This window comes from Tachyglossus aculeatus, chromosome 2 (genome assembly GCF_015852505.1).
Source record: "Tachyglossus aculeatus isolate mTacAcu1 chromosome 2, mTacAcu1.pri, whole genome shotgun sequence".
NCBI lineage: Eukaryota > Metazoa > Chordata > Mammalia > Monotremata > Tachyglossidae > Tachyglossus > Tachyglossus aculeatus.
In genome coordinates, this window is record NC_052067.1 from 45,403,643 (window position 1) to 45,417,499 (window position 13,857).

Here is a 13,857-nt window from a genome sequence, read left to right on the forward strand (position 1 = left end):
CAAGGTAATCAGGTTGTCCCACATGGGGTTCACAGTCTTCATCCCCATTTTACAGATGAGGTAACTGAGGCACAGAGAAGTTAAGTGACTTGCCCAAAGTCACACAGCTGACAAGTGGTGGAGCTGGGATTAGAACCCAAAGCCTCTGACTCCCAAGCCCGTGATCTTTCCACTGAGCCACACTGCTTCTGTGTCTGTGTCTGCTTCTGTGTTAGTGTCTTGGTGGTGTGAAAGCAATGAACTGGTAATTGGATGATGTAAGACTGGGATAATTAGAAGTTAATTGGGGAAAGCAAGGTGGAGGAGATGTGATTTCAGAAGGCCTTTGAATCAATCAATCAATCAATCAATTGTATTTATTGAGCACTTACTGTGTGCAGAGCACTGTACTAAGCACTTGGGAAGTACAAATTGGCAACATATAGAGACGGTTCCTACCCAACAGTGGGCTCACAGTCTAGAAGGGGGAGACAGAGAACAAAACCAAACATATTAACAAAATAAAATAAAAAGAATAAATATGTACAAGTAAAATAAATAGAGTAATAAATATGTACAAACATATACACATATATACAGGTGCTGTGGGGAAGGGAAGGAGGTAAGGTGGGGGGGATGGAGAGGGGGAGGAGAGGGAGAGGAAGGAGGGGGCTAAGTCTGGGAAGGCCTCCTGGTGGAGGTGAGCTCTCAGTAGGGCCTTGAAGGGAGGAAGAGAGCTAGCTTGGCGGATGTTGGGAGGGAGGGCATTCCAGGCCAGAGGGATGACGTGGGCCCGGGCTCGACGGTGGGACAGGTGAGACCAAGGCACGGTGAGGAGATTAGCATCAGAGGAGCGGAGGGTGCGGGCTGGGCTGTAGAAGGAGAGAAGGGAGGTGAGGTAGGAGGGGGCGAGGTGATGGAGAGCTTTGAAGCCGAGGGTGAGGAGTTTCTGCCTGATGCGCAGATTGATTGGTAGCCACTGGAGATTTTTGAGGAGGGGAGTAACATGCCCAGAGCGTTTCTGGACAAAGACAATCCGGGCAGCGGCGTGAAGTATGGATTGAAGTGGGGAGAGACACGAGGATGGGAGATCGGAGAGGAGGCTGATACGGTGAAGATGGGGAGGACAGTGGTCTTTTGGATACCAAGTGGGAGGGAGCTCCAGACAGGGTGGAGGAAGTGAACAAGATGTCAGTGGAGAGAGAAATGTGAAAAAGGTAAAGTGAGTAGGTACCATGACTGGAATGAAGAGAGTGAGTTGGAATGCAGGGGGAGAAAAGGAAGAAGAGAGCAGATTGAATGTCTTAAAACCAACTGTCAGTTTTCTGCCTGTTTTGGAGAGAAATAGGCAACTGCGGTGGTTTTTGAGGAGAGGGGAGAGAGGAGCAGAGTGTTCTTTTAGAAAGATGATATGGGTAACGGTGTATAGCCTGGAGATGGAAGAGATTGGAGGCAGGGAGATCAGCAAGGAGGCTGATCCAGGAGTTACGCCAGGATAGAACAAGTTCCCAGACCAATGTCTGGATGGAGAGAAAGGGGAGGATCCTGGAAATGGTGTGATGTTGTTGACAGACTGAATATGGGTGTCAAAAGAGAGGGGCGATTTAAGGATACTGCCAAGGCTGGAGAGACATGGAAGATGGTGGTGGCGTAGACACTAAAGGGAAAGCTAGATGGAGGGAAGTGGCATGGCCTAGTGGATAGAACCTGGATTCTAATCCTGGCAACACAGCTTGGACAAGTCACTTCACTTTTCTGTGTCTCAGTTACCTCATCTGGAAAATGGGGGTTAAGACTGTGAGCCCCACGTGGGACAGGGACTGTGTTCAACTTGAATATCTCTTATCTGTCCCAGAGCCTAGTACCTAATAAGCACTTAAATACCATTTTGAAAAAAAAAGAAGAGTTTTAGGGATGGAAGATGCTTGAGGTGCCATTGGCACATTCACGTGAAGCTATCACGGAGGCAGGAGGAAATGTGAGAGTTGAGGAGACAGGATGGGGTAATTTGGGAGTCATGTGGGTGTTGGGGAGGTGGAGAGATTTTTTCAGAGCTCACCCCTTATGTCTGATTTGGTCAACAAAGTAGTTAGTGAGGTCATCACCATTGGTTTTAAAGCACTAAATCACCTTGCCCCATCCTAACTCACCTCACTACTCTCCTTCTACAACCCAGCCCGAATACTTCACTCCTCTAGTGCTAACCTTCTCACCATACCTCCATCTTGCCTATCTCACGTCAACCTCTCACCTACATCCTACCTCTGGCCGGCAACTCCCTCCCTCCTCATATCCCTTCTAGACTGTGAGCCCACTGTTGGGTAGGGACCGTCTCTATATGTTGCCAACTTGTACTTCCCAAGCGCTTAGTACAGTGCTCTGCACACAGTAAGCGCTTAATAAATACGATTGAATGAATGAATGAATCAGACAGACAATTACTCTCCCCCACTTCAAAGCCTTATTGAAGGAAAATATCCTTCAGGAGGCCCTCCTCTCCTTTTCTCCCACTCCTTTCTGCACCACTGTTACTTGCTCCTTCATTCATCCTCCCTCCCATCACCACAGCACATATAGTTGTATATAACTGTAATTTATTTACCTATTTATTTATAATAATGTCTGTCTCCCCCTCTAGACTGAGAGCGCATCGTGGGCAGGAATTTCTGTTGGTTGCTATATTGAACTCTCTCAAGAGCTTAGTACAGTGCTTTGCACACATTAAGCATTCAATAAATACAATTGAATGAATGAATGAGAGTGGAGGAGGGGGCATTGAGGAGTTTAGGAAGGGATTAAAAGTTTGGAACACTCACTGAGTCACAAAAAACTGTCCCAAAGTCAACATTTTCCTGAGCCATACAGAGGATTTCAGTCTCACTTTCTGCACCACTGGTTATCAGCCCAAGTAGTTTCTGACAGCTCTTTGAGTGGCCCAGCTGACTCCTTTATCTTCTTCTTCTTCCTCCTTTATGGCATTCGTTAAGCACTAACTGTGTGACAGGCACTGTTCTAAGAGCTGGGGTAGAAACAAGGCACTCAGGTTGGCCACAGTCCCACACAGGGCTCACAGGCTTATTCCCCATTTTACAGATGAGGTAACTGAAGCCTACGGAAGTGAAGTGATTTGCCCAAGGTCTCACAATAGACATGTGGCAGAGACGGGTTTAGAACCCAGGTCTTTCTGACTCCTGTGCTTTAACCACTAGGTCACGCTGCTCTAGAGTTGCTTTTCCAATTGTATGCGGTTGAGCTGTAGTAATAATAATAATAATGGCATTTATTAAGCACTTAATATGTGTAAAGCACTGTTCTAAGTGCTGCACATTTGAATCCTCAGGCACAACTTGCAAATTAAGTGGTCTCCATCAATCAATTCATGGAATTTATTGGGTGCTTACTGGGTGCAGAGCACTGGACTAAGTTCTTGGGAAGGGCAATACAACAGAGTTGGCTGGCATGATCTCCACCTCAAGGAGCCGATGGCTTCGTGCTGTAGGATGCAGTAAAACATATGCAGAAGTGGTTTCCTTTTAATAGTAATAATAATAATTGTGGTATTTGTTAAGCGCTTACTATGTGCCAGGCACTGTCCATGGCAGGTCTGCTTCAAAAAAACTGGGGGTTGTTTGGCAAACATTCCCTAACTCCTTAACATCAGTACAGTCAAAATGTGTAGTGGAAACATGCCCAGTGGCTGAATTGGATGCCTATGTGTTTTTCTCTACTGCTCCCCTGCTATCATTTTTGTCATGTGTTAAGTGCTTACTATGTGCCAGGCACTACACTAAGCTTTGGGGTAAATGAAAGGTAATCAGATTAATCACAGTCTCTGTCCCGCTTGGGGCTCACAGTTAATCCCCACTTTACAGATGAAAAAACTATGACATAGATGAAGTGACTCACCCAAGGTCACATGACCAAGCCAGTATCAGATCCCAAGTCCTCTAACTTCCAAGCCCATGCTCTTTCCATTAGACCACACTTCCTTTTCTCCTCCATTAAATTGTAAACCCCTGGAGGGTAGGGACCATATTTTTTATTTGTAGCCTTCTCTCCCAAGTGCTTAGATACACCACTAGATGCTCAATAAATATGATTGATGGAGTTTTTCCCAAAATATCTGCCCTGAAGGAAAAGGGGTTGTGGAAACTAAAACTGATTTTTAAAAATGATCTTACTTACTGGGAAAACACTATATTTGTCCTCATCCAAGTCTTCAAAAGGTAAATGGTTGTTTATCACTCTAGAAAAAAGTCACAAAGGGAATCCATTGGTTACAAATCTACAGAAACAGTATATTTAAGAACAGATTTAGTGTTTCAAGTAACGTGCAGATTTAAAAACTTAAATAAAAAGGACGGACATGGGCCAGATGTACCAATGGTCAATTTCTGCTCTTTAATCAATTCCTTCACTAGCTCCTGAAGTCTGTCATTCCTGACCAGAGATTCCATTATCAGAGCCTGAGGAATTCCTTTCCAATATCCCACTGCCCCCTGTCTTTTCCAAGAGCCCCGAGAGAGGGCTAAGACACAGATTGGAGATTTGGACAGCCCGGAACTCTATTGAGGAGAATCCCAGGAAACATAGGTCCTGCATTTCCTGTGCTAGGTCCTGGAGCCCTTCAGGAGGAAATCGTTTTTCCCCTGCTGCCTCTTGGCCTGAATTTCTCAGAACGGAGTTTAGGTTGCCGAGCCCCAGCTAGCCTCATTCTCTTTATAGAATCAAGAACATTTCCCAGGACTTTGAGAAAGTAACGATTGGGTGAATGATCAAAGAGTGTTCTTCCCAGCCGTCTGCTGGAGAGGAAACACCCTCTGTGGACGGAAGTCCCCAAGGATGCCGTATCCTTTAAGCACTTTCACTGCTGCAGGCCTGGCAAACTGGCCCCAAGGGAAGGCCCAGATGGCTACTGGCTCTGGCCTGCCTGCCCCCGGCTCCTTAACATGCTAAACAACAACTCACCAGGTCACAGTAGTGTCACAGCTCACTGGATCACGTCACACCAGAACACACCAGGACACAATTCATAAGACCAACCAAGCCACAGCTCACTAGACCTGACGAGGCCACAACTCACCAGACCAACCAGGCAACAACTAACCAGGTCATACCAGCTCACACAAGGCTACAACTCACCAGAACACACCTCACCAGACCACACCAGGCCACACCAGAACACACAAGGCCACAACTCCCTTGACCAAACCAGGCCACAATTTACCAGACCACACAAGGCTACAACTCACTAGAACATATCTCATCAGACCATACCAGGCCACAGCTCACCAGACCCCACCAAGTCACACAAGACCACCACTCACCGTACCATACCAGGTCACAACTCAGTAGACCTTACCAGATCACACAAGACCGCAACTCACCGGACCACATTAGTCCACCCAAGGCCACAACTCACTAGAGCACACCAGGGCACACTAGGCCACAACTCACCAGACCCCACCAAGTCACAGAAAGTCATAACTCACCAGACCACGCTAGGCCACAACTCACCAGACCACATCAGACCACAGTCACCCGAACACATCAGGTCACACAAACCTACAACTCATCAAACCACACCACACTCTTCAGACCACACCAGGCTGCAACTTGACAGACCATTCTAGGTCACAACTCACCAGACCAGACCAGGCCACACCAGGCCACAAGTACCAGAAGACTTTAGGTCACACAAGGCCACAAATCACCAGACGAGGCCATATTCCCCAGATCGCACCAGGCCACAATTTGCCAGACCACACCAGTCCACACTAAGCAGGCCACATTCACCAGACCATACCAGGCCACAAATGAACAGCCTGGAAGGAAGAGATTCTAGCAGTGGCTGAAAACTATAAGAGGGCAATACCACCATGCCAAGCCTTGGTTTCCATTGACAGCATGAGTCATGGGTGCTTGTCTTAAGGATTAAAGACTGCCCTTGCCTTCATTTCTCTTGACATCCCATCTCAATTCATTCATTCATTCAATCGTATTTATTGAGTGCTTACTCTGTGCAGAGCACTCTACTAAGCACTTGGGAAGTACAAGTTGGCAATGTGTAGAGACGATCCCTACCCAACAACGGGCTCACAGTCTAGAAACGGGCTTACAGTTTAGTCTCAATCAATACATCAATCACTGGTATTCACTGAGCACTTACTCTATGCAGAAAACTCTCCTAAGCACTTGGGAGAGTACAATCCCATCTGAACTTTCCCTCCCCCTTCCCCTTCACCCCTCAGCTGGCATGGGGAGCAGCAGCTGTTTCCAGGGTGACCCCGGCATCAGATGTTGCTGGGTATAAGGGCATCCCAGGGCCTCCCGCCGCGCTGCCTGCTGAAGACCAAGAAGCAGCAGTGGAAAGAGTGCAGGCCTGGGAGTCAAAAGGACCTGGGTTCTAATCCTGGCTCTTCCACATGCCTGCGGTGTGACCTTGGGCAAGTCCCTTCACTTCCCTGTGCCTCAGTTACCTCATTTATAAAATGGGGTTAACAGCGTGAGTCCCATGTGGGACAGGGACTGGGACCAACCTGTTTACCTTGTAGTTATCCCAGCATTAGATTAGAACAGTGCTTGGCACATAGTAAGCACTTAACAAATACATTAATAATAATAATTATCACCTCCTAGGAGCCCATCTGGGATGGAGAGCAGGGGGGCACAGCCAGGTGAGAGTTTTTGGGCCATCCACTCCTTCCTGAGTCTGCCACCCTCCCTCTTCCCGGTGAGATTCTTAGGAGGAATTTCTCTAGACTGTAAGCTCATTGTGGGCAGGCAACATGTCTGTTTATTGTGCTATTGTACTCTCCCAAGTGCTTAGTACAGTGCTTTTACATAGTAAGTGCTTGATAAATACACTGAATGAAAGAAACTTGGTGTCCTGGAAAAGAGCTAAGCCCCGTCCAACTACAGGATTCTCCTAGCTGGGAATAGACCCCGCGCCCCTCCCCGATCCTCCACAACCCTGAGGGTCCACCCAGCACCCAGAGGAAGGCGTACAGACAACGGAAGTACGAACTTTTTAATTTCTTGGCAGAGCTTGGCCAGAGGAGGGAGGGAACAGATGTCCACCGGTGTCCTGAGATGCTTCTGGAAGAAGAAAAGGGGCATCAGTCCAGGTGTGCCAAGTGGCTCACCACCCGGAGCCAGGGAGAGGGGAGGGGGCTTCCTCTCTCTCCTTCCTTCCCCCACAGGACATTATTCATTCAATCATATTTATTGAGCACTTACTGTGTGCAGAGCACTGTACTAAGCACTTGGGAAGTACAAGTTGGCAACATATAGAGACGGTCCCTACCCAACAGTGGGCTCACAGTCCAGAAGGGGGAGACAGAGAACAAAACTAAACATATTAACAAAATAAAATAAATAGAATAAATATGTATAAATAAAATAAATAAATAAATAAAGAGTAATAAATACGTATAAACATATATACATATATACAGGTGCTGTGGGGAGGGGAAGGAGGTAAGGTGGGGGAGGGGGAGGAGGGGGAGAGGAAGGAGGGGGCTCAGTCTGGGAAGGCCTCCTGGAGGAGCTGAGCTCTCAGTAGGGCCCTGACGGGAGGAAGAGAGCTAGCTTGGGGCATGTGCGGAGGGAGGGCATTCCAGGCCAGGGGGATGACGTGGGCCGGGGGTCGACGGCGGGACAGGTGAGAACGAGGCACGGTGAGGAGATTAGCGTCAGAGGAGCGGAGGGTGCAGGCTGCGCTGTAGAAGGAGAGAAGGGAGGTGAGGTCGGAGGGGGCGAGGTGATGGGGAGCTTTGAAGTCGACGGTGAGGAGTTTCTGCCTGATGCGTAGGTTGACTGGCAGCCACTGGAGATTTTTGAGGAGGGGAGTAACATGCCCAGAGCGTTTCTGGACAAAGACAATCCGGGCAGCGGCGTGAAGTATGGATTGAAGTGGGGAGAGACACGAGGATGATAGGTCGGAGAGGAGGCTGATACAGTAATCCAGATGGGATAGGATGAGAGCTTGAACAAGCAGGGTAGCAGTTTGGATGGAGAGGAAAGGGCAGATCTTGGCAATGTTGCGGAGGTGAGACCAGCGGGTTTTGGTGATGGCTTGGATGTGAGGGGTGAACGAGAGAGTGGAGTTGAGGATGACACCAAGGTTGCGGGCTTGTGAGATGGGAAGGATGGTAGTGCCATCAACAGTGATGGGAAAGTCAGGGAGAGGGCAGAGTTTGGGAGGGAAGACAAGGAGTTCAGTCTTGGACATGTTGAGTTTTAGGTGGCGGGCAGACATCCAGATGGAGATGTCCTGAAGGCAGGAGGAGATGCGAGAGGCAGGGAGGCCAATGACCTCGATTCCCCAGCTGTCTTAAAGTGAATGAAGAAAATCAGTCAGCGAGTCACTGAGTCTGTCAGTCACACTGACAGTCAGTCAGCAGTAGTATGGCTTAGTGGATAGAGCATGGGCCTGGGAGTCAGAAGGTCATGGGTTCTAATCCCAGGTCTGCCAAATGTCTGCTGTGTGACCTTGGGCACGTCACTTCTCTGGGCCTTAGTTCCCTCATCTGTAAAATGGGGACTCAGAGTGTGAGCCCTGTGTGGGGCAGGGACTGTGTCCAACCCAATTACCTTGTATCAATTCCAGCGCTTAGCACAGTGCCTGGCACACAGTATGCACTTAAGAAATACCATTATTATCATTAGGCAATGAATGAGTGAGTGAGATATGGAGTCCATCAGCCTGTCTCTCAGTCAGTCAGTCAGGGAGGCAGTGAACGAGGCAGTGAATCCATCAGACAGTCGGTCAGTCAGGGAGGCAGTAAGTCAATCAATCTGTCAGTTGATCAGACAATCAGCTTCAGTCAGGGAGGCAATGAGTGTAATGGTGAGTTGATGAGTCTGACTCAGCCAATCAGAGAGTCAGCCAGTCAGTCAGGGAAGCAGTGTGTGTGTGAGACACTGAGCCAATCTGTCAGTCAATCAGTCAGCCAGGGAGGTGGGAGTGAGGGGATGAGACAGTGAGTCAATCAGCCTGTCTGTTCATCAATGAGACAATCAGTCAGTCAGTCAGTTAGGGAAGTAGTGTGTGAGTGAGACAGTGAGTCTATCAGTCAGTCAATCAGAAAGTCAGGGAGGCAGGGAATAAGGAAATGAGTCAGATATTCAATCAGTCTGCCTGGCCGTCAGTCAACCAGTCAGGGAAGCTGTGTGTGAGTGAGACAGTGAATGAATCAGTCAGTCAGACAGTCAGGGAAGATAGTGAGTCAAGCGGCCTGTCAGTCAGTCCATCAGTTAATCAGGGAAGCAGTGTGGGAGACAGTGAGTCAGTCGGTCAATCAGAAGGTCAGTCAGGGAGGCAGGGAGTGAGAGAATGAATCAGAGAGTCAGTCTGTCTGTCAGTCAATCAGACCGACAGCCAGTCAGTCAGAGAGGCAATGAGTCAATCTGTCCATCCATCAGGCAGTCAGAATGTCCCACAGTCCAGCTGGCTCAACATGGCAATACCCATCCCTACTGACTTGAGGTAACTTGAGGGCTTGTCGGTGGGTACCAAAAGGGGATGGCAGTCTCCGGACTTAGAGACTGAAAAATGGAAGAGATCAGACCCTTAGATATTAGAGCTCCTGAAGGGGCTGGACTCATCCCTTGCTCCTCAGAGGCAGCAGACCCGAGACCATGAGAGATTCCTTATTCACACCCTGGTCAGTATTACTGGTCGGATTGGTGAGTGAGATCAGGGATAGTAGTGATATTCCCCTCATGTAGGGTTGGACAGTAGACGGCACTAAGTAGGAAGGAAAGTCACGTGAAAAGTAGGAGGCTGGAGAACATTTCTGAACCGGTCCGATTCTGTTTCTTACCAAGGTTTGGGAGTTTTCAACGATTGTTTTTGCTTTCTTCAGTGTCTTTTCCAACCCCTCCTGCCAAAACAAAGGTGGACAGAGTTATGGTCAGGAGAGCCAGATGGCAGGAATTTGCTGCCATGCAGACCTTCTGGTCATCTGCATTTAGAGCAGCAAAGAACGAGCATCTTCAGAATCCCTGAGCCCATTAGGCCCCCGTACCCTGTGTCTGAGGATTTATTGAATGCTTACTGTGTGTAGAGCACGCAGTACAATTAAGAGAGTACAATTTAACAGAATTGGTCAGCACCTTCCCTGCCTCATCATCATCAGCAAGCCGCCACCCCTCAGTGCAACATGGCATTAAATTGCCCTCAAATGGAACTGCCATTGGCAGCATCACTGGGAAACAGTTTGGCCTAGTGGAAAAAGCAGGAGCCTGGGAGTCAGAGGACCTGGATTCTTATCCCGGCTCCAACACTTACTTGTTGTGCGAACTTGAGCAAGTCACTTAACTTTTCTGGGCCTCAGTTCCCTCATCTGCAAAATGGGGATTCAATCCCTATTGTCCCTCATACTTATGCTGTGAGCCCCATATGGAACCTGATTATGTTGTATCTACTCCAGTATTTAGTACAGTGCTTGGCAAATACTAAGCGTTTAACAAATACCAAAATTGTTAATATTATTTGTCAGTCAGGGGAGGCAAAGCCACCTAGAGGCACAGACACCATTGATACCATGACCACGGGCAGGGCCTCAGACCATTCTCATTTATCAGTCAATCAATCAGTCAGCCAATCATACTTATTGAGCACTTTCTGTGTACAGAACACTGTATTAAGCGCTTGGGACAGGACAATGTAATAATATAACAGACACATTCCCTGCCCACAGTGAGCTTTCAGGAGACTCTTTATGTAGCATATTCTCCCAAGTGCTTGGTACAAGGTAAGCGCTCAATAAATACCACTGACTGATTGAGACTCCCAAGCCCGGTCTTGGGTCAACTAGTCCCCGGCCCGAGGCCCCTTTTCCTTGGCCCAGAGAGTCAGAATTACAAACTCCTCCAGCCTCCTTAATCCACTCCCTCCCTCCCTCCTCCCATTCCACAACTGAGAGTATTACAAACACCAACTCAGACCCCAGGCAACATTGCTTTGCTTTTCTGATGGAAAAGATTACTCTTTCTACTTCACATTAAACCTCATTTTACAGATGAGGTAACTGAGGTACGGAGATGTTTCATGACTTGCCCAAGGTCACACGGCAGAAAGGTGATTGAGCCGGGATTAGAACACAGGTCCTTCTGACTCACAGCCCTGTGCTCTTTCCACTAGGCCATGCTGCTTCTCAGAACACCTGCAGAGCAACAGCACAGCCTTCAGTTGGCTGAGCGGGAAGAGTCAGGGGTGAAATTTGATGATAAATTTGGATTCCTCTGATGGGGGAAGGCCCCACGGGGACAGGGAGGAAGGAGACAGATTGAAGGGAGAAGCAATATCCTGTGCCAAACTCTAGATTTGAAGCATCAGAAACGAAGTGGGTTGCCAGAAGAGCAGCTCAACTCCCCTGCACAGCTTGTATTGACGTTTGCATATCCCTCCTGGTGGTTTTCCAGAAGAGAGAACTGAAATCACGGTGAATACTGATTTAGGAAGCAAAACTAATGACTTTCCAGGGAGACAGACTCATCTGGGAAAGGAAGCAGCTTGATAAGGAATCTTGGCCACATTTCTGCTAATTTACAGAACTAGTTGTCCTTCACGCTCAAAGAAGGTACCACTGATGGTGAAAATTGGTGGCTTCACACTTGTCACTTGCAGCACATGGCTCTGTTTTCACTTTGGACTCCTTCGTCTCCTGAACTTAAAGAAGTTTCTGCTCGAAAAGTGTCTCCTTTCTTGATTGTACTGCAGCAAGCATGATCTATCTGTGACTTTCATTTTTCAGTTTTGTTTCCTCTGTTCTCCTTGCTTTTCATTCCCAATTTCAGTTCACCATAAAGCATCTGTTTGGGTATTCTATATGTATAGAATATATACATTGGAGAAGCAGCGTGGCTTAGTGGATAGAGCACAGGTCTGGGAGTTAGAAGGTCATGGGTTCTTATCCCGGCTCTGCCACTTGTCTGCTGTATGACCTTGGGCAAGTCACTTCACTTCTCTGGGCCTCAGCTACCTCATCTGAAAAATGGGGATTGAGACTGTGAGCCCCACGTGGGACAGGGACTGTGTTCAACCTGATTTACTTGTATTTACTTGTAGTGCTTAGAACAGTGCCTGGCACATAGTAAACACTTAACAAATACCATAATTGTCATGACTATTATTATTAGTGGCTCTCAAGGTATGTGGGAAATCCAGGAGCTTATAATCAAACAGGAGATTGGACAGCCCCTTGGATTTGTAAATCTTTAGTTTGCTACTGGTCTTCCGTTTCCTTGTCTCTCATTATTCTCAGGCTACCCTGGCTTGTCTTATGCTGTCGAGTCGTCTCCAACCCATAGTGACTCTGTGGACACATCAATCCCAGAAGGCTCCACTCTCCATCTGAAATTGTTCTGGTAGCGTATCCAGAGTTTTCTCGGTAAAGATATGGAAGTGGTTTCCCATAGCCTCCTTCCGCACAACTTGAGTATTCACCCTCGACTCTCTCCCATGCTGCTGCTGCCCAGCACAGGTGAGTTTTGACTTGTAGCAGATTGCCTGCCACTCGCTAGCCACTGCCCAAGTTAGGAATGGAATGGGTATCCAGGGCTGCATAGGTAACAGAATTCTGTGATTCTATTTAGCTCTGTGTTGCCTGTATCAACTTTAAAGTACATCACTGCTTCCTTTGGTTTTCTTTAAATGGTAACATCAGTTCTGAGCAGCATGGCTCAGTGGGAAGAGCTCGGGCTTTGGAGTCAGAGGTCATGGGTTCAAATCCCTGCTCCTCCAACTGACAGCTGTGTGACTTTGGGCAAGTCACTTAACCTCTCTGTGCCTCAGTTACCTCATCTGTAAAATGGGGATGAAGACTGTGAGCCCCCTGTGGGACAACCTGGTCAACATGTAACCTCCCCAGTGCTTAGAACAGTGCTTTGCATATAGTAAGTGCTTAATAAATGCCATTATTATTATTATTATTCTTTACACTAGGCCAATTAGGTGAAGTGGCTTACAGTAGTTTGATTCTCCTCTTAGGTGTGGGCATCAGAGCACTCTCATCTACTTATAACAATTGTTGAATGACTGTCTCTAAGGCTGTGGGGGATCCTTGCTGCCTGTTGAGTTCATCATCATCCTCATTAATGATATTTATTGAGCACTTACTTTGCTTAGAGCACTGTACTAAGTGCTTCAGCATGTACAATATAACAGAGTTGGCAGGCACATCCCCTTGCCCACAGAATTTCCAAGGAATGGAAACATATTGTAAATCCAGGTCTCTTGTGCATTGAGAAGCAGCATGGCCTAGTGGAAAGAACATGGGCCCAGGAGTCAGTGGAGCTGGGTTCTAATCCTGCTCCGCCATTTACCTGCCGAATAACCTGGGAAAGTCACTTCACTTCTCTGTGCCTCAGTTCCCTAATCTGAAAAACGAGGATTCAATATGTGTTCTCCCTCCTACTAAGACTGTGAGCCCCATGTGAGACTTTGATTATCTTGTATCTACCCCAGTGCTTAGTACAATGCTTGGCACATAGTAATAATAATTAAGGTACTTGTTTAATGCTTATTATGTGCAAGGCAGTATACTAAGCGCTGGGATAGATACAAGCAAATCGGGTTGGACATAGTCCCTGTCCCACGTGGGGCTCACTGTCTCAATCCCCATTTTACAGATGAGGTAACCAAGTCACAGAGAAGTGAAGTGACTTGCCCATGGTCACACAGCAGAAAAGTGGTGGAGCTGGGATGAGAACCCATGACCTTTCGACTCCTAGACCCATGCTCTATTCACTAAGCCATGTTGCTCCTTATGGTGTATTGTTGGTACACATTTAACAAATACCACAATTATTATAACTATCTTCCAGAATGTTTACATAGATCAGATTGAACAAGATAGATCCATATCATCA

At 47.5% G+C, this 13,857-nt stretch overlaps 1 protein-coding gene across 2 annotated transcripts in view; it reads right to left on the bottom strand.

Moving 5' to 3' along the window:
* Positions 1–13,857, bottom strand: part of AOAH (acyloxyacyl hydrolase) — a 67,352-nt gene that overhangs the window by 32,921 nt on the left and 20,574 nt on the right. For both annotated transcript variants that reach the window (XM_038768273.1, XM_038768265.1), the window contains 3 exons: positions 9,807–9,866; positions 7,007–7,077; positions 4,165–4,225 (listed from right to left, as the gene is read on the bottom strand). In XM_038768273.1, the coding sequence (XP_038624201.1) occupies positions 4,165–4,225; positions 7,007–7,077; positions 9,807–9,866 (192 nt within the window). The remainder of the gene's footprint in view (positions 1–4,164; positions 4,226–7,006; positions 7,078–9,806; positions 9,867–13,857) is intronic.